This window comes from Brienomyrus brachyistius, unplaced genomic scaffold (assembly GCF_023856365.1).
Source record: "Brienomyrus brachyistius isolate T26 unplaced genomic scaffold, BBRACH_0.4 scaffold50, whole genome shotgun sequence".
NCBI classification, from domain to species: Eukaryota; Metazoa; Chordata; class Actinopteri; order Osteoglossiformes; family Mormyridae; genus Brienomyrus; species Brienomyrus brachyistius.
Window position 1 is genome coordinate 812,356 of NW_026042325.1, and position 21,059 is coordinate 833,414.

Genomic DNA, 21,059 nt, shown 5'->3' on the forward strand with positions numbered 1-21,059 from the left:
CGCTATTCCCAGAGTTACCGGGGGCAGATTAGGAGCAGAGCACCATAAAAGCACAAGAAAGCCACACAGCCTGACTGAGAAGTTCTTAAGGAAAGGCAGACTCGTGCGGCACACGGAAATGCAGGCAACGCTCGCGATTGGCTGTGCTACCTGGCTCATGGCAAACCAGCGACAGCCGTCATCAGTACAGCTGCAGATTCTCATGAGCACGTCTGCGACAGACCCAAACGTTTTAGCCTTTTAAAGAATCGGACACTCTCATTCTGTTCTGGTTTTAGTTTATTATTTATTATTTTATTTATTATTATTATTATTATTATTATTATTATTATTATTATTATTATTAAAAGCTGGAGCGACACTGACTGTCACCACGGCCAGAAGGATGGAATGATCAGGAAACCGTTTAAATGAATCTGCACAGAAAGTGGCGAAATGGAAGAGCAACTTACACACTATCTGACTCTTCTGTCCTCTAAGAGTCGGCTGCTTTGTACAGCCGGGGCTTAATACTTATAACAAATGATGGCTGGACAGAGAGGAATGACCGATAAGCTTTCAGAACCAGGAAAGTCAGATGTTTTTATGATTGAGTTCCCATTCCTCAATCACTTTTTCCAAACTTAATTTAAAAAGAGCGGCACCTGTATCCAGCTGCATTTGGACGGCGCCTGCAGAGGCTGGCTGCCGTTCCCGGTGCATCGCGGGGGCACTGCCGCCTCCTGCTCCCTCCTGGAGCACAGCCCAGAAGACTTCATTGGCTTGTCAAATCCATCAATCAATCAGCCGACCAATCAGGCTGACTTCAAGAAGCACATTTCTTTTTTCATGGGGGACACTTGCTGCAGATACTTTTCAGAGAATTTTCCAGAGGGACTGAAAAAATAGAAAGGCCCAGTTTGCCAGAATATTTAATATGAAAATGAGGCCTATAAATACAGATTACGGGCCAAAACGGTAAAGGACATGTCAAGGTCACTGGCCACTGGATTGCGGTTTGCTGTTCCAGCTGCTGGAGGCAGGGGGCAGTATCAGCAGGCTGCAGCACACTGAGACAGGGGGCTGCTGGAAAAGGGGAACTAGACAGCTGCCCAGTGGACCAAGTCTGACCCTAACTCATTCAGCTGTGCCTTCCTCTGCCCGGTCTCTCTCCCTCTGACCTGTCTCACTCACTCTGACCTGTCTCACTCACTCTGACCAGTCACCTTCCTCTGCCCGGTCTCTCTCCCTCTAACCTGTCTCACTCACTCTGACCAGTCACCTTCCTCTGCCCGGTCTCTCTCCCTCTGACCTGTCTCACTCACTCAGACCAGTCACCTTCCTCTGCCCGGTCTCTCTCCCTCTGACCTGTCTCACGTACTCTGACCAGTCACCTTCCTCTGCCCGGTCTCTCTCCCTCTGACCTGTCTCACTCACTCTGACCAGTCACCTTCCTCTGCCCGGTCTCTCTTCCTTTGACCTGTCTCACGCACTCTGACCAGTCACCTTCCTCTGTCCGGTCTGTCTCCCTCTGACCTGTCTCACTCACTCTGATCAGTCTCCTCTCTCTAACAAATCACCTCCCTCTAACCAATCACCTTCCTCAACATAATCACCTCCTTCTGCCCAGTCACCTTCCTCTGCCCAGTCTGTCTCCCTCTGACCTGTCTCACTCACTCTGATCAGTCTCCTCTCTCTAACAAATCACCTCCCTCTAACCAATCACCTACCTCAACCCAATCACATCCTTCTGCTCAGTCACCTTCTTCTGACGTATCTCCCTCCCTCTGACCTGTCTCCCTCCATCTATGCAGTCACCTCCCTCTGACCTGTCTCCCTCCATCTATGCAGTCACCTCCCTCTGACCTGTCTCCCTCCGTCTATGCAGTCACCTCCCTCTGACCTGTCTCCCTCCCTCTACCCAGTCACCTCCCTCTGACCTGTCTCCCTCCCTCTATGCAGTCACCTCATTCTGACCTGTCTCCCTCCCTCTATGCAGCCACCTCCCTCTGACCTGTCTCCCTTCCTCTACCCAGTCACCTCCCTCTGACCTGTCTCCCTCCCTCTACCCAGTCACCTCCCTCTGACCTGTCTCCCTCCATCTATGCAGTCACCTCCCTCTGACCTGTCTCCCTCCCTCGACCCAGTCACCTCCCTCTGACCTGTCTCCCTCCCTCTACGCAGTCACCTCATTCTGACCTGTCTCCCTCCCTCTATGCAGTCACCTCCCTCTGACCTGTCTCCCTCCCTCTACCCAGTCACCTCCCTCTGACCTGTCTCCCTCCCTCTATGCAGTCACCTCATTCTGACCTGTCTCCCTCCCTCTATGCAGCCACCTCCCTCTGACCTGTCTCCCTTCCTCTACCCAGTCACCTCCCTCTGACCTGTCTCCCTCCCTCTACCCAGTCACCTCCCTCTGACCTGTCTCCCTCCATCTATGCAGTCACCTCCCTCTGACCTGTCTCCCTCCCTCGACCCAGTCACCTCCCTCTGACCTGTCTCCCTCCCTCTACGCAGTCACCTCATTCTGACCTGTCTCCCTCCCTCTATGCAGCCACCTCCCTCTGACCTGTCTCCCTTCCTCTACCCAGTCACCTCCCTCTGACCTGTCTCCCTCCCTCTACCCAGTCACCTCCCTCTGACCTGTCTCCCTTCCTCTACCCAGTCACCTCCCTCTGACCTGTCTCCCTCCATCTATGCAGTCACCTCCCTCTGACCTGTCTCCCTCCCTCTACCCAGTCACCTCCCTCTGACCTGTCTCCCTCCCTCTACCCAGTCACCTCCCTCTGACCTGTCTCCCTCCATCTATGCAGTCACCTCCCTCTGACCTGTCTCCCTCCCTCGACCCAGTCACCTCCCTCTGACCTGTCTCCCTCCCTCTACGCAGTCACCTCATTCTGACCTGTCTCCCTCCCTCTATGCAGCCACCTCCCTCTGACCTGTCTCCCTTCCTCTACCCAGTCACCTCCCTCTGACCTGTCTCCCTCCATCTATGCAGTCACCTCCCTCTGACCTGTCTCCCTCCCTCTACCCAGTCACCTCCCTCTGACCTGTCTCCCTCCCTCTACCCAGTCACCTCCCTCTGACCTGTCTCCCTCCCTCTACCCAGTCACCTCCCTCTGACCTGTATCCCCCTACAGCCTAATCAATTCACTTTGACAGGTTTTCTCTTTTTTTTGAAACCACAATTTCACTTAAGCACTATATTTCTCTTTTTATTGTTATTTTGCATTACACATTGTCTTTGTAAAAATGGAACAAACTATATGTAGAGGTGTACAACATTGATACTGCTGGAGGATATTTAAGCTTTTTAGATTTTAAAGACACAAATCTCAAATAATGGAGACAATTGCATTGGCCGGTCAGTCACTTTCTGTAGTGGAGGATGATGGATTCCATCCCAAAGAAATGATTAAATATGAGCCATAGATTGACCAGAAAGTACGTCAATTCCACTCTCTGACATGTATGTATCCCCACAGATGGATCCGGTGCAGAAAGCCGTGATCAACCACACCTTCGGGATTCCGCTGGTGAAGACCAAGCGCCCAGTCATCTCCTGTAATGTCTGCCAAATCCGCTTCAACTCTGAGGTATTGGCCATCAATATTTCTGTAACAGCTTAAATTCAGAGGTATCAGTCCCGGTATCAGTCCCTCTGTCTTTTTATTGAATATTACGCCGTTTGTGTGTCAGTAAATCTGCTCCACCTCTTGGGTGTCAGTCAGTCCGGTTGCATGTGTTGTATATAAAACTCCTGCTTAGAAGTATCAGTCTATCTATCAGTGCTATTTGGATGTCTGTCTGTCTGTCTGTCTGTCTGGTTGTCAGTAAGTTTCCATCTGCCGGAGAAAAAAAATATATAGAGAATGATTCCAGCGAACAGAAGATGCATCCAAACCAAAGTTACCATTTTCCTGAATGATTTATTACTCAGGATAAATCCAGTCCAAAGTCTATGAAAAATCACGCACTGGAACCCTGCATGTTTGTGTTCATGCATAGTTTTAGTGTGTGCCTGGTATGTGTACATGCATATGTGTGTCTGTTCACCTCACTGTCAGCTGACCCTACCCCCCCCCCCCCCCCCAAAGCAGGGATGTCACCTCCTGATGGTATGTTGTCCCCTGGGTGCCCCTGTGTCCCCAAAAAGCAGAGTGTTTCCTTTTGTGACTCAAACACTCACCCCGGACAGACATTCCCCACGGCGGCCGGTTAGTTATCTAGTGAGTCACAGCAGATGAATGACTTTGTGGGATTTGTATTGCTACCATACAAAGTTGATTAAGGCTTCTGCATAATTACAGGCGCACTCTGGGGTCATGCCAGCACTCTGGGGTCATGCCAGCACTCTGGGGTCATGCCAGCACTCTGCAGTTCCACCGCTGAAAAAGCCAGCTGCCACAAAGCACTAACTCCTTCAGCTTTTTCACATTTGCTCTCGTTCACTTTGCTGACACTTCGGACCAAAGCATCTTACAGGTTACAACACACACCACTGCTGACAGCAGCTGATTCACAAGGGAGGTGGGAAAATGGCCTTTAAGTAAAAACAAGGACGCAAACAACCAGTATTTTATACTGTGCATGGGAAATAAATTAGTAACATATGTTGTTTTTCACGAAACCATGGTTCATTATCTGCCCCAGCCAGTTCATCAGCTCCATATGCAGGATATACATATTATCATCTTTTGCTCTGATTTTATTTTTAGATTGTGTGCTGTTTACATGGTGAGTGAGCCCTGTGTCCCTCCCAGCACACAGCACTCAGGGCCCCCCCAGTTCAGATATCACAGTAGCTCTGGGTGTTCAGTCACATGAGGCAGCTGGGGTGTGGGGGCTGTTTAAGGGCAGGTGCATGGAGAAGTGTAACACGGTCAAGGTGGCAGAGGAAGCAGGAGAGGGACAGAGGAAGAGAGAGGGAGAAAAGGAGAGAGGGAGAAGGAGAGTGGGAGAGAGTGGGAGAGACAGAGAAGGGAGAAGGGGAAAGGAAGAAAGGGAGAAGGAGAGATGAGGAGGAGAGAGGAAGAGGAGGAGAGTGGGAGAAAGAACTAGGAACAGTAAGAGAGAGGGAAAGGTGGGAGAAGGAGAAGAAGAGAGGGGGAGGTGGAAAGAGAGAAAGAGAGAGGAAGAAGAGGAGGGAAGGAGCAAGAACTAGGAGCAGGAAGCAAGAGGGAGAGAGTGAGAGGGACAGAGGGATTGGAAGAGTAGGACAGATGGAATGAGCAAGTGAGAGAAAGAAAGAGAAGTGAAAGGGAGAAAAGGGAGAAAGAAAGAGGATGAAGAAGAGGGAGGAAAGGGTGAGGAAGGGAAGAGAGCGAGGGTGAGAGATGTCATTCTGTTGTGATGGATGTCCTTGCCCAGTGTTTCTGTGCAGCACTGCTGCTGCACACAGGGGGAGTCAGGGGGAGTCAGGGCACCTGAACGGCTGTGAATGTTCACCTCCCAGCACCTCTGCACGCGGCCCCCTTTGGGCTCTGGTGTGTGAACAGCAGGTCAGGTTTCACCCATCCGCAGTCCCCCACAACTGCACTCACCGCAGCACGCTCAGCCTCACCAGGACTTCAGAGCACCCCTCAGTACTCCTGCGGGTGCGCTTGGCTTTTCACTCGTGTGAGAGATAGATTCTTTAGTGAGAACTTCCCTGTTCTAACAGAAATGACAAAACTCACATGCTGCTCTACAACCAGCATCGAAGCCAGTGCAAATGTGTCAGTTTTTTGCTGAAGCCTGCTCATGACGTAAAGAGAAAAATTATGTATATTGTCCTGCACTGGCTGCGCCCTCTCTGTTAGCCTGGTACTGGGTACACTCTCCCTGCCAGTCCGGTACTGCATACTCTCTCCCTGCCAGTGCTGCACTGGCTGCGCCCTCTCTGTTAGCCTGATACTGGGTACACTCTCCCTGCCGGTCCGGTACTGCATACTCTCTCCCTGCCAGTGCTGCACTGGCTACGGCTTCTCTGTTAGCCTGGTACTGGGTACACTCTCCCTGCCAGTCCGGTACTGCATAGTCTCTCCCTGCCAGTGCTGCACTGGTTGCGCCCTCTCTGTTAGCCTGATACTGGGTACACTCTCCCTGCCGGTCCGGTACTGCATACTCTCTCCCAGCCAGTGCTGCACTGGCTGCGCCCTCTCTGTTAGCCTGATACTGGGTACACTCTCCCTGCCGGTCCGGTACTGCATACTCTCTCCCTGCCAGTCCGGTACTGCATACACTCTCCCTGCCAGTCCGGTACTGCATACACTCTCCCTGCCAGTCCGGTACTGCATACTCTCTCCCTGCCAGTGCTGCACTGGCTGCGCCCTCTCTGTTAGCCTGATACTGGGTACACTCTCCCTGCCGGTCCGGTACTGCAAACTCTCTCCCTGCCAGTGCTGCACTGGCTGCGCGCTCTCTGTTAGCCTGATACCGGGTACACTCTCCCTGCCGGTCCGGTACTGCATACTCTCTCCCTGCCAGTGCTGCACTGGCTGCGCCCTCTCTATTAGCCTGATACTGGGTACACTCTCCCTGCCAGTCCGGTACTGCATACACTCTCCCTGCCAGTCCGGTACTGCATACACTCTCCCTGCCAGTCCGGTACTGCATAGTCTCTCCCTGCCAGTGCTGCACTGGCTGCGCCCTCTCTGTTAGCCTGGTACTGGGTACACTCTCCCTACCGGTCCGGTACTGCATAGTCTCTCCCTGCACTGGCTGCACCCTCTCTGTTAGCCTGGTACTGGGTACACTCTCCCTGCCGGTCCGGTACTGCATAGTCTCTCCCTGCCAGTGCTGCACTGGCTGCGCCCTCTCTGGTAGCCTGATACTGGGTACACTCTCCCTGCCAGTCCGGTACTGCATACACTCTCCCTGCCAGTCCGGTACTGCATACTCTCTCCCTGCCAGTGTTGCACTGGCTGCGCCCTCTCTGTTAGCCTGATACTGGGTACACTCTCCCTGCCAGTCCGGTACTGCATACACTCTCCCTGCCAGTCCGGTACTGCATACTCTCTCCCTGCCAGTGCTGCACTGGCTGCGCCCTCTCTGTTACCCTGATACTGGGTACACTCTCCCTGCCAGTCCGGTACTGCATACTCTCTCCCAGCCAGTGCTGCACTGGCTGCGCCCTCTCTGTTAGCCTGATACTGGGTACACTCTCCCTGCCGGTCCGGTACTGCAAACTCTCTCCCTGCCAGTGCTGCACTGGCTGCGCGCTCTCTGTTAGCCTGATACCGGGCACACTCTCCCTGCCGGTCCGGTACTGCATACTCTCTCCCTGCTAGTGCTGCACTGGCTGCGCCCTCTCTATTAGCCTGATACTGGGTACACTCTCCCTGCCAGTCCGGTACTGCATACACTCTCCCTGCCAGTCCGGTACTGCATAGTCTCTCCCTGCCAGTGCTGCACTGGCTGCGCCCTCTCTGTTAGCCTGGTACTGGGTACACTCTCCCTGCCGGTCCGGTACTGCATAGTCTCTCCCTGCACTGGCTGCACCCTCTCTGTTAGCCTGGTACTGGGTACACTCTCCCTGCCGGTCCGGTACTGCATAGTCTCTCCCTGCCAGTGCTGCACTGGCTGCGCCCTCTCTGGTAGCCTGATACTGGGTACAGTCTCCCTGCCAGTCCGGTACTGCATACTCTCTCCCTGCCAGTGCTGCACTGGCTGCGCCCTCTTTATTAGCCTGATACTGGGTACACTCTCCCTGCCAGTCCGGTACTGCATACACTCTCCCTGCCAGTCCGGTACTGCATACTCTCTCCCTGCCAGTGTTGCACTGGCTGCGCCCTCTCTGTTAGCCTGATACTGGGTACACTCTCCCTGCCAGTCCGGTACTGCATACACTCTCCCTGCCAGTCCGGTACTGCATACTCTCTCCCTGCCAGTGCTGCACTGGCTGCGCCCTCTCTGTTACCCTGATACTGGGTACACTCTCCCTGCCAGTCCGGTACTGCATACTCTCTGCCTGCCAGTGCTGCACTGGCTGCGCCCTCTCTGTTAGCCTGGTACTGGGTACACTCTCCCTGCCGGTCCGGTACTGCATACTCTCTCCCTGCCAGTGTTGCACTGGCTGCACCCTCTCTGTTACCCTGGTACTGGGTACACTCTCCCTGCCGGTCCGGTACTGCATACTCTCTTCCTGCCAGTGCTGCACTAGCTGCGCCTTCTCTGTTAGCCTGGTACTGGGTACACTCTCCCTGCCGGCCCGGTACTGGGTGCTCTCTCCCTTCTGGTCCGGTACTGGGTACACTCTCCCTGCCGGCCTGGTACTGGGTACTCTCTCCCTGCTGGTCTGGTACCGGGTACTCTCTCCCTGCCGGTCCGGTACTGGGTACTCTCTCCCTGCCGGCCCGGTACTGGATACTCTCTCCCTTCCGGTCCGGTACTGGGTACTCTCTCCCTGCCGGCCCGGTACTGGGTACACTCTCCCTGCCGGTCCAGTACTGCATAGTCTCTCCCTGCCAGTGCTGCACTGGCTGCGCCCTCTCTGTTAGCCTGGTACTGGGTACACTCTCCCTGCCGGTCCGGTACTGCATACTCTCCCCCTGCCAGTGCTGCACTGGCTGCGCCCTCTCTGTTAGCCTGGTACTGGGTACACTCTCCCTGCCGGTCCGGTACTGCATACACTCTCCCTGCCGGTCCGGTACTGCATACTCTCTCCCTGCCAGTGCTGCACTGGCTGCGCCCTCTCTGTTAGCCTGATACTGGGTACACTCTCCCTGCAGGCCTAGTACTGGATATGCTATCTTCTCCAACTTCAGAGCTGATACAGTCGGGTTTCTCTGTTCACCTTGGATCAGACACTGAAGCTATGAAGCCAATGTGTGAAGACATTGCCTGAATGGATCTTTCCCTCCTTAAATCCCTGAATGGATCTTTCCCTCCCTTAATCGCTGAATGGATCTTCCCTCCCTAAATCTCTGAATGGATCTTTCCCTCCCTGAATCCCTGAATGGATCTTTCCCTCCCTTAATCGCTGAATGGATCTTTCCCTCCCTTAATCGCTGAATGGATCTTTCCCTCCCTTAATCGCTGAATGGATCTTTCCCTCCCTTAATCGCTGAATGGATCTTTCCCTCCCTTAATCGCTGAATGGATCTTTCCCTCCCTTAATCACTGACTCTCACCTCCTTTTCCTCCACTGTCTCTAGATTCCCTGCTGGACAGTCTGCTGTCCCCTCATGTTCTCATGGGTTTTCCCTTCCTGTCACCCCTCCCCCCTTCCCCCTCCCTCCGCAGTCCTATCGGCTCAGCACTGTACAGTGCTAGAGCTAACCCTCGAAAAGTCCCCCTGAAGTGTCAGGAAGCGCTTTATTGGTTTTTGTGGGCCTGGAGTCTCCTGTCACTTCTGTCTAAAGCTGTGTTCCAGTCCCTTAACAAGCCCCCTGATACTCAACAACAACAACAACAACAATAATAATAATCATTGAGGCAATCTGCTCACACACCTGCAGCGGCACCCTCCCTACTGCCAGCCTCCCTGCCACCTCTGCTGCTCGCGCAGCCAATCAGCTGAAGGTCTGTCAGGCCACCACCCGTCCTGTCACTCAGTGGTCATCCGTCTGTTTACAGGATGATGCACTGGGCCCCCGGCACACGGTGGCCGCCTCCCCAGAGGTCACTGTCCACTGGCACATCAATGCTGCAGGGTTAGAACCTTCCCATAATGCTCCTCTCCAAATTGTTTATCTGAGACCTGCTGGGCCAGGAGGTACTTTTCCATTTATTAGAAGCCTGGTTTATAGGAAAAGGGGGCAGGATGTTACAAAGGAGGGTGTTTGAAGCACAATGGAAGTGAAAGGTGACTCTTTGTGCGTCGGACCAGACGCTGGACTCCTGTCCCGTTCAGACAGCATGTCTCCCTCCACACACCAACTGTAAGGCTACACTGGAATTTTTGTCGACCAGATCAAGTTGCACCAGCCACACATTAATAATGTATAAAGAGGGCTCTAGGGAGGGGGGGATGTCACTCACACCAATTAAACTAGCAGACACACCCTTCCCATGATGCCCTGCTGCAGACGAGGCCTCTCAGAGGCTGTGGATGGTGCCCACCTCGTGAGGTCTGGCTGGGAGCTCATCACTCGGCGAAGATCAGCTGAGAATGTAAATAGGGCCGACTGAGGCGTCAAGTAAACAGAGAGCTTAAGGGTGAGGTTACACAGATGGCGTAGTCAGAGAGACCCCCCCCATGCCTCCAGGACCACCAAGGGCCCCCTTAACTTACCATTTTTGAATAGCGTAGATGCATCTGGGCAGCTGTGGTCTCCATTTATAACAGATAGTGCAGAAGAAGCATTTATTATTGAACTGAAGAGTTGGCTGAAGGACTGATTGACAAAGAGTGAATAAAATGCTGCATCTTGGTTCTGGTTCTGTTTCATATGAAGGGAATGGATTTTATTATCATATTAACTGTAATTTGAAAATTCGATGATATCATTTTGAAACGGGGGGGGCTTTAGCTAGGAGCTCAGCTGGGTCACGGTTGGGACAGCAAGTCACATGACCTGCGCCACTCACACTGCTTCATTGTGAGGCTCCAGAAGGGGGGTTCTGGTCTGGTTCTGGATGTGGGGTGGGGGGGGCTGAGTGATCCCAGAATATCCCAGAAACATGGATTCTCCGCAACAAGCCCCACGGCAAATGATACGTCTCTGGTTGATCAATCCGATCCCATTCTGCCCCCCCCCCCCCCAATACAGAGTCAGGCAGAGGCTCACTACAAAGGCAACCGGCATGCGAGGAGGGTAAAGGGCATGGAGACCTCCAAGACCCGCCCTCAGGAAAGCGACAAGCCCCCGCCTCCCCCCACAGCCTCCCCCACCCCCCCGGGACCATCACCAGCCACCTCGGATGCTGAGCCCAGCAAACAAGGTGAGCGTGCATGACTTACACCAGGCCCCCCCCCACCCTCACCCTCCTCCATCATGGCAGACTAACCGCACCTCTCTGCGCGGACCCAGCCAACACTGTTGCATTGTCTGGACATCATTCCCCCACATTCCCAGGCATGGCATCATGGGAAAATTGAATTGAATGACATCACAGTGTGCAAAATATGGTATTTTGTTGCTATGTGAGGAGTTTGGTGGATAAAAGAAATATAACCAAGACTTCAGTAAGTACAGTAAGTCCACGGCCTTTGGAGCGCAGAGTGTTTTTTGAATGTCTTTCTGCTTACGCTTTGTGTTTTTTGTAAATTAAGTCAGTCCTTGTTTAAGTTACTCCATTTTAAAATATGAGTCCCTTTTGTTGAATGTCACTGTGATTGGCCATCGGAGGAATGATGCCTGCTGGCAGGGTGCGAGCCGAGCAGAAGACATTGGCAAAATGTTTTCCAGCACCGTCCACACCGTGATGCAGCACGGGACTGGCAGCAGATTTCAGGCAGTTTGAAGCATGCAGCTGCAAATACATTGGGGGCAGGGTGGTCATGGTTACTGTCCACGTCTTTACCGATCTAGACGAGAACTCCTGCTCAATGATGTCCTACCGGTCTGCACCAGAACACCCACCAGGGTGGAGTTAGCCACACCAGGGAAGACAGGGAATGAGAGGACTAAGGAGATGGAGGGAGGGAGGAAAGGACACAAGGAAGATAGCAAGTGGGTCAGCAGGTGGAGCACCTTGGCTGATACAGGACCGGCTGATGAGGACTAAAGGGATTATTGATGTTGAACAGTGGACAGGTGGCAATGGTGCTGACTCTCAGAACACAATGGGCGATGAGGTCCAGCTCAGAAGAGCAGGAAACTCAGGTGCATAGGATGAGGAGAAACAACTAAAAATGCATGAAAAGTACAGAGAAACTGTACTCAGAAATAGCCCTCCTGTGTATCTAAGCTCTGGTGTTAAGCCACACAGCGTAAGTTCTAAAAGCGGCAGCGGTGCATCCCATGCATTTGTGGTGTTATTCAGGGGCGTCACGTCCTGGGAGATGCAGTCTGAAGTGACGCTTCTCCATAGCAACAGCTCATTCAATGTGACCAATGTGAAGCCAGGAGGACACCCTGTTCACCCTGCATCACCTGTCGCTGATGTCTGTTTTCATTCTATGGATCCTGTCTGTATCCATAGCTCTGCTGACCAGTGATGTTGTCCTGAAGGAATTCAGAATTCTGGGAGAGCCGATTTCATTCCAGAACCAGCATATGTCTTCCTGAACGTGTAACTTGATACTGAAGGAATGTTCTCCTTGCTACAGATCTCTCTCCCTGGACACTGACCACCCTGACCGCCTCAGCGCATACGTTTGAAATTCCTGCTTTATGTCTCCCATTTTTTGGCTGTAACGCTCGCTCCAAAAAGTACACTGTGGCGGATGTAGGGAGCCTCCGGGAGCCAGAAGGCCTTGGTCACATCTGGAACGAGTCCATGGCTATTGGTGGGTGGGTTCGGCAATGTGACACAGAGCTGTTAGCATGAACCCCCCCCCAACCCCCCCTCGCTGTGCCAGAACTGCGGTCAAGGGCTCAGTGGTGGAAAATCTTCCCACACTTCATGTGGAGTTTAGTGCTTTGTCTGGATCGTTTGATGACCCCTCCCTCGATGGGTTCAGCAAGGACACAGCTGTGAGTACACAGCAATGCTGTAGCACATAGTGTCGCTCGTTTGTTAATCAGGGTGGATTTAAAACCATCCAGGTCTCACCATCACTGAGTTTGCTGGAAGCTGACAGGGAGAAGAGACTAAACATTTTAGTGTGGATCATGTGTAAAAAAAAACAGGTCTCGAGTGAATCCTTTACTCCTAGATTTGTAGGTGACCACAATCAATCACTTAAAAATGACTAATTCAGGCATGATTATGCTGACAACTTAAACTGAACATGAATTTTTAGCTTGTGCCAGAACATTTTGCACTATAAATACCAAGGTACGGCGATACTGGCTACATTTACAGTGGAACAACATTTTGTAATTACTAAATAATATGCATAATTACCTCAAGTTATTACCCTAAAGCAAGGTTTCCCAATCCGGTCCTAGGGGACCCACAGATAGTTCACATTTTTGCTTGGATGCTGGGCGGGAGCAAAAAAACTTTCTGGCAGGGAGCTGGAAGGGAGCAAAAACATGGACCGACTGTGGGTCCCTGAGGACTGGGTTGGGAAACGCTGCCCTAAAGTACTATCACCTCTAACTGCTGTGTGGGGGCTGAGTACTCGAGCCGAATCTCACGTTTTAATCTCACGGTCTGCCGATACCGGGATGCAGTGCGGCTGCCTGCTGTGAATGCCATCCCTTTCTTCTTTGGCCTGTAAGCACAGACCTGAATGCCCGTCTGGAGCCGAGTGTCACCCACTGGGGTCACGCTGAGAGCTCATCTTGTGTAGAGAAATGCTCCGTCGGCTGGACTGAGCACAGGAGCCAACCGGAGAGGGCAGCCTCTTCAATAATGAATCAGACACTCGTCATGGCCGTCAGGAGCCGGTGTCCAGTTTCGAGCTTCTTTAATCATTAATGATTGTGTTGGGCGACAGTAGGCGGATCTTCAGGGATCATCCCAGGCCATCCCAGAGGAAACTGCTTCACCTGCACGGCCCAAATTCATCACGACTGCACAAGCAGCTCCAGTCTTGCTCAGTCACCTCATACATCCTGAGAGATGGAACTGGTGGCCTTGGCGATATTCGGATCAGCGCGGCACCCCCTGATGGTGACGGGGATGCGGTGCGCCGCGGTCTCGGGTGGATGGCGGGGCGTCGTGTTTCAGCAGTGCCGCTGTTACGCTCCGCCCGGCATGGTGTGTTATTTCAGCCCTGGTGCAGAACATGCCAGAGGATGAACAGAGCTGCGAGCGATCCGACAGGGGCGGAGCGGGCCAGGCGGGCGGCCCATGGAGCCGCTTTTAGGCCACGAGGGGGGCACACAGGTGTGAGTGGGGTCCCAAACCGGCCACTGTCTGCTTTCCATGAGAAATAGAATGTTCATGTCATCCCGGCATCCAAGCCAGAGTCAGGGCAGAATAATATGTCACGCGTGCATGTCTGTGGGCTGAGAACGGCCGGTGTGCCCCCCCCCCCCCCCCCGCCCTCCCCCAGACAGAGTTCTGTTGCTCAAGCAAAATCTAGGGAATAAAGCGATGTGGGATGTTCACTCATGGGAAGGGGGAAGGGGCAGCCAGGCCTGACACGCAGCGGCCGACCTGATCCTCATTCACCCACATACCCTGGTGGCACCGCTGGTGGGGGGCACATCAGAACTGGGGACAGAAAAACCCGCCCCCCTGTCAGGCTGCCTTCGGAGACACAGGACAGAAGTGCTGTCTGGAGGAATGTCAGCGAAGTCAGCCGTTCACAGCCCCCGGTAATTCCTGTCATTTCTGTTGAACAGACTGCAGTAAAAGCAACAGACTGTAAACAGTCACTGGGCCGGCAGAGTTAATGTGAGAGTCATAACGTCCTGGCCGACTCCTCAGCGGCCAGCATGGGGTCACTGTTCACCTTCCCTCTAGAAAGACTAGGAGGACACCCGAGATTCCGGGGCTGGGGGGTCTTCATGACCCCCCCTCTGGGCCAATTCAAGCTGGCCAGGGGCTTGTTGCCCTCGTTTTACTAACAAACACCCATTTTGCTTCACATTTCCATGCTAAAAAAAAGACACCAACTGAAGTGTCTTGGATACGGGGGGAGGGAAGCGATACGCAGCTGTTCAAACAGACGATGTCACTTCCTGTGTCCCCAGCAGAGTACCGGGAAGTGCACGCTCATGGTGTCCACTGGAACCACAGAGTTTTCAGGATCGTAACGCGGCTTCAAAGGGGAGCTGTAATGGGGGGTAATGGGGGGTAATGCGGAGTGTATTTTGGTGTATTTACCATCATCTTCTCCTTCTATCTTGCAGATGAGGCTCAGCCCCTCCCCCCATTAAATGGGCTAACTCCAGCACCCCCCCCACTCACTTCACCTCTGACACCAGATGCTCCCACCCTGTCTTCTTGCCAACCGCAGGCCCCTCCCACCACCCCTCTTCTCCCCGCCTCCTCTTCATCCTCCACCCCAGGCTGCGGCATTGCCCGCACAGATCAGCCCCAGCCGGGGCCCCCGGGAGCCCCCTCCCCGGCTCCCAGCCCGCCTGAGTCAGAAGAGGACAAGGCCAAGAAGCTGCTGTACTGTTCACTGTGCAAAGTGGCCGTCAATTCACTGTCCCAGTTGGAGGCGCACAATAAAGGTATGGACTACGTTTCCCAGCGGCCCGTGCGGCGAGCAGGTCAGATGTGGCTGGAGTTTGGCTTACCTGTCTAGCCCGCATCACTGAGCTGGTGTTCAGGGGATGCTGTGGCTGAGCAAGGCTGGAGTCGCGACAGCACGCAGCGCTCATGACGGAAAAAAGTGCACTCATTAATTTTTTACAGAGCACAGGATGAAATCAGCGAAATAAACTCACGTGATGACACAATACCCCCCCCCCCCCCCCCCAATGAGAATGAATGGTGACAGTGGCAGACAGGAAACTTTCTGTGACCCTCACAGCTGAATAGGGATGTACATCTACGATGGCTTTGACTCAGATATCATTTGATCCATTGGCACAGGAAATGTAGCTCTTTCTGTAAGCGGGGGGGCTTTCTTTTTTAGGACAGTGTCGGGTTAGGGGTTCAAATCCCACCTTTTTGCTCGGTTTGTGTGGAGTTTGCATCTTCTGTCTCGGAGCTGCATGGGTCTCTCCTCCTGAAGTCCCAAAACAAACACTTAATTATATTGTCCGTGGCATGTTGCTCTGCTGGAGGACATGCGTGCCCTGTGATGTAATCCCGCTCAAGGAAAGCGGCTTATAAGCGGAGGAATGTCAGGAGGACCAGGGCGCCACCTGGAGGCTTGACGTGGACGTCTCTCTCCATGGGTCACCAGGCCATCAGCAATGCTCAGCGTAACAAAAACAAGCCAAAACCATTTCTACAGCTTTGATGCTTTAAACAATTAAAGGGGGGTGCTGTATGTATGACGATACCAACAGGGCACCGCCATGCCGATTCGCAAGCTGCCTAGACCATTACATGAACACACAAATGAAGGCACAATGCTCTCTAATGCTCACATGCATGTGTAGGTGTCACATTCACCTGTGGTTTCCCCCACTGAGTTCGTGCACACATGCATGCATCACACACACGTGCACGCATCACTCACACGTGCACGCATCACACACACATGCACGCATCACACACACGTGCACGCATCACACACACGTGCACGCATCACACACACGTGCACGCATCACACACACGTGCACGCATCACACATGCACACACATGGCCACAGGTCATTGTTAATTGGCACTCTTCTCTGGAAGGTTCGGAACTGATTTCAGGGCTATTCCCCCCTCCCCTACAAAGCAACACAAACGAGCCTGAAAAACACAAGAGCATGAAATTATGTATTTTGCAAAAGCCAGAGGCAGCAGGGAAGAAATGAGAATGGGAGGGGATTGGGGGTGTCAGGCAGGAGAGGGGGGGCCTCGGGGGTCACCGGCACCGTACAGAGCTTCAGAGATTGTGCCCCCAAAATCCCTACAGCCCACAGCGGCAAAAGAAAGGGAATGGAATTTAAATTGAGAACAGATCAGGGAGCTTCTATGTTTTAAGTATCTTGACGCCATGAAGCAGTTTGCTTAACGCTGTACGCTGTCATGCATAGACCAAGCCGCTAAACTGATGCTATTAACCTCAGCGGACTGAACTTGACATAAAGCAGCCAAGTATGGGAGGGGAAGGGATGATGTAATAGATGTCTTCCAATTTCATGCTAAAATTACACTAAAGGGTTGCTTGTGCAACCCATGCGAAATTAAATAACGTATCAGCTTAACCAGAGTGCGGTCATGTGCCACATGCTTACTACTTTATGCTTTGCTACCTCCTAGTGGTCATTACTGAGCATTGCACCCACCAAAACTAGCATGCTTGTATTTCCCTGTATTCTAATGTGAGAATAGGAATTAATGTATTTTGTAGTGATTCTCTTTTCTGAATCTCATCCTGCGTTGGGTTACAGGTACCAAACACAAAACCATATTGGAGGCTCGCAGTGGTCTAGGCCCTATCAAGGCGTACCCCCGCCTGGGCCCCAAACCCAGCACAGAGCAGGGAGGGGGACCCCTGGACCCCAACACTCAGGAACGCACCTTCCACTGTGAGATCTGCAACGTGCGGGTCAACTCGGAGCTGCAGCTCAAACAGGTGAGCGGCCCCGACCCTCTCGACCACAAGGCCCTGGTTCCGTGTCCCTCACCACAGATGATGACGCATCTGCCTCTCCGCAGCACATATCGAGCCGACGGCACCGGGACGGCGTCGCTGGCAAACCCAACCCCCTGCTCAGCCGTTACAAGAAGCACCGGGCCACAGACCTCACGGTGAGAACACTGCCCCCTGCTGACCGAAAGTGCTGTGAAAGTATGCAGGGACAGCAGTCTTTGGCCAGACCTTCGCTTCATGTCTCCATTCTACTCTTCCCATGTCTCCCAGCCCGCCCTGTCCTTCACCAAGGACCTCCCCAAAGCTCTGGGTGCCAGCCTCCTGCCCTCGCCCCTGGCCGTCGCCGCGGCGATGGCCGCAGCAGCCTCCTCCAATCAGCTGGCTCTCCGCGCCGCAGGCCCCCCAGCGCATCATCACCTGCTACAGGCCCCGCCCCTCGCACACGCCCTTCTGAGACCCGCCCCCGGGCCCATTCGCACCTCCCATGGACCCGTCCTCTTTTCTCCTTACTGACTCCGCAGCTCAGCTTTGGTCAGTCAGGAACGGCACTTCTGAAAGCACACTGTGAGGAAATACACCATATTAAAGAATAATAATAGTAATAATAATAACAATGATAATAATAATAATCAGCAACGAAATCAAAATCATCCAGAAAAGTGCAGGGATAGAAAAGGAAGGAACTGTCCTAGAGGAGAGACCCTCCCGCCCCCCCGCTTCCCTGTTCCCAGACCTTCAGGCACTCTCTCGGACTCTGGGTGGGAATAGTGTGTCAGACACCCCCTCCTTGTACATTCTCCCTGCTGGGGCTCCCCTGCCACACATCCGCTCCGTAGCCCCAGAGGCGCGGCATGAGCACCACAGCGTCTCTCCGCTCTTCTGTGTTGTCACCCTGTTCAGTCCAAATGGTCCTTAGATATGAGCTAGTGGCTTTTAGTGTTCTTGGCTGTAACCTATTTGTGCCCAGTAGACAGCAAGTAGCCGAATCAGTGTGACCGTGGACCCATCCCAAGGGGGGAGCAGCAGAGCTGGGGGGGTGTGGGGGGGGGACACAAAGGAGAGCCTGAGGTCAGCAAATGAAACCATTAACCAACATGTATCTATGGCAACTATCGGCTTGTCAAACAAACAGACCAACAAATAGATGTTTAAGCATTAGTGGTGAATCCAAAGCCTGGGTGAAAACGCAGCTGGTTGTCAGCGGCACCACGCAGGACAGTTGGTGGGACTGGGGTCTGGCCACTCGTTTTTCGGGATTACTTCCCACGAGTGGCTGGCCACGGAGGACTCCGACACCCCCGACCCGACGTCATGGCGTGCAATCAGGCATCGCGCGTATCAGCCTCCCCGTGCAGGAGGTTTTCCTCTGGGGGGGGGCTTGGTGACACTGTGGCTCTAGGGTACTGCGTTTGCTTCGTCGTGAGAAGGTCTCCCCTGCAGAGGAGCCGATCTCCCATCCGGTCCTCTGGGGACCCCTGCTGGTGATGTGGAGAAACAGGCAGAGACAGACAGAATGAGCTCCGAAATCTTCCACAATGTCACTTTGACTTCCTATGTTGAATCAAAAGCCATGCATCTGTTTTTATCCTATTAATGACAGTGTCTGTGTTGTTATGGTCATTTTTATTAATTTGACCTTGTTATCACACAATACTGTTGTAATGAAAGCTGGAAAAAAAGCATATTTTTCTAGGGGGGTTGGTATGGCATGTGCCGGAAATCTGCTGAGTAGAGTAGACGGGTGTCCTCGTCAACCTCGTCATTGACATAGAAATGCTGCTCTTGGTTGTCTTAGTTACCCTTAGGGTCACATGGTGTTCCCCTGGGTGTGGCTGAAAGCAGGCCCACCTTATAGGGTCTTCTCATTGGCAGTAGGCACGGGGGTGGGGTGCTGAGAAACACTAAGCTGTGGCCTCTCTTGCCACGTGTCTTTTGTGACGTAATAATGAGCCCAACTCGTACGGTTTGCCATTTGCCGTTTCTTTTTTTGAAGAGAAAATTGTCTGACTTACTTGCATTCATGAGTACATGGATCTGCTCTGTTCTGTGAGTTCAGGTTGTAGTGTAACGTGTCACATATTAGACACCACACATGAAGAAAGGAAAAGAAACAGAGGTTATGTCAGTAGCAAGAATACGAAGGTTGTGCTCGTAGTCTTGGCAAGGTCTTTGCTAACTTTCCTTCTAGGGACAAACTTGAGGCGCAGTGAATCATGGGATTGGTCTCGTTTGCCGAGGATGCAGCCGATGTAGCCTTGATATTTGGGGCGGAACAACAACAACATCCGGGGATTTTTACCATCCTCTGTGTTCTTAGTATTGGAACTGATCTTCGGCAATAGAAGGTGACGTAAAACGTACGAGAGAACACAAATACAGTCAGGTACGCATATTAAGATTCACCCAGAGACACATGTTCCAATTTAGACATGTTGCTTATGCACTAATTTCATGGCTAAATACTGATACCAACACATCTGCTCAAAAGTAGACAGGACTGATCCACAGGCATATGATGAGACGCCCGCCAGTGAGGGCCTCAGGTCACCATCGGCAACGAGAAGGAACTACTCCTGGTACAGAAGCCCCAAAGCAGACCTGCGTGGGTTAAGCAATCCAGCAGTTCAACAAGCTTTAGCTGACATCCTGCGCGTCATTTCTGTGGCCGTGGAGTCCCTTCCAGCTTTGTCATGGAAGTATCCGTGCAGGGTGTGGAAAGCAGAGACCCATTGTTTTGAAACCTGCATGTTACCTCAGACCATCCCACTATTAGACTGAAGCGCCAGGGACAGGCTCACTAGGTACGGACAGCAGTGTGCCGAAATGTAGAAACAAACAGGTCGCATCATTTTGAAGCATTTTTGCTTTAACTAATGTGTAGCTAATGTGTAAGCCTTACTTAGTCTTTCAGGATCCGCCCTCCCCCCAGGTAGAATGCAGAAAGCCTATCAGGATAGCCCCTCCCCCCCCAACCCCCTATGTCCTGTATAATCCAGAGAGGTACTTGTCCTCGGGCAAGGCTGAGGTCACCGGACGGACACAGCAAAGCAGTGGTTTTGAAATGTAGAGGAAACAGGCTTTTGCCCAGCTGTAGCAATACTGTCACTTTTGGGGAGTTCTCCTTTCTTGCAATAAATGAACCATTTCCTTAAAAAAAAAAAAAAAACACTGTAAATGTACTTTAAAGGGAATGAATATTGGTATCAAAGACAACATTGTTGGTAATAAGTAAATCTAGATTGTGCATAGAATAAAGACGAATACATCTAAGGATTCAGTCTTGATGATTTCAAAACAAAGAAATAAACATTGCAAAAGTCATTCTGTCTTGTTTGTACTATTCACCTGAACGGCATCGTTTTGCAGCTGGTATAGCGCATGCGGCTGCTCGTTCACATCAACACCGGTATGACGCTGAGATCAATTAGCAGGACAACACATCTGAACACTGTGTCAGCATCCAGTGTGTGGAAAAGAGGCATTATTCTTAAACACGCTGTTAGTTCTGTGCCTCTGATTTGATCGCACACCTCCCTGAATGCCTGTAAAATTTAGATCAGGTATTTTAAACCTCTCCGGAAATGCACACATTATAACCAAAGTTTTATTTTAAGGTTTAATCTCCTGTAAATTCACCCGAACCTGATTCATGGGAATGAACGAATAGCTGTAAAAATGTTGTTTTAAAACGATATATCAGGCCTAATATATTTTATGAATATGAAGACTGCAGGCCAGATTAGCAGATAGCAGCCTGACCCACACGCTCACAGACGCATTAAACTGAAAGCCGTGACAGAAGGACATAAAGGACCCAGCCAACGTTCTGCTGAGTAAACTGTGTTTCCGGCAAACGCTTTTAGAGATATGATGTGGATTGAAGCCCGTTA

The 21,059-nt window shown here is 52.2% G+C and overlaps 1 protein-coding gene across 5 annotated transcripts in view; it reads left to right on the plus strand.

The window, feature by feature from the left end:
* The window catches only part of LOC125723630 (zinc finger protein 385A-like), a 58,159-nt gene extending 39,976 nt beyond the window's left edge, over positions 1-18,183 (plus strand). For all 5 annotated transcript variants that reach the window (XM_049000406.1, XM_049000403.1, XM_049000402.1 and 2 more), the window contains 6 exons: positions 3,465-3,575; positions 10,674-10,845; positions 14,817-15,143; positions 16,967-17,151; positions 17,235-17,327; positions 17,440-18,183. In XM_049000406.1, the coding sequence (XP_048856363.1) occupies positions 3,465-3,575; positions 10,674-10,845; positions 14,817-15,143; positions 16,967-17,151; positions 17,235-17,327; positions 17,440-17,682 (1,131 nt within the window). In that variant the 3' untranslated portion in view covers positions 17,683-18,183. The remainder of the gene's footprint in view (positions 1-3,464; positions 3,576-10,673; positions 10,846-14,816; positions 15,144-16,966; positions 17,152-17,234; positions 17,328-17,439) is intronic.
* Positions 18,184-21,059: the final 2,876 nt, after the last annotated feature.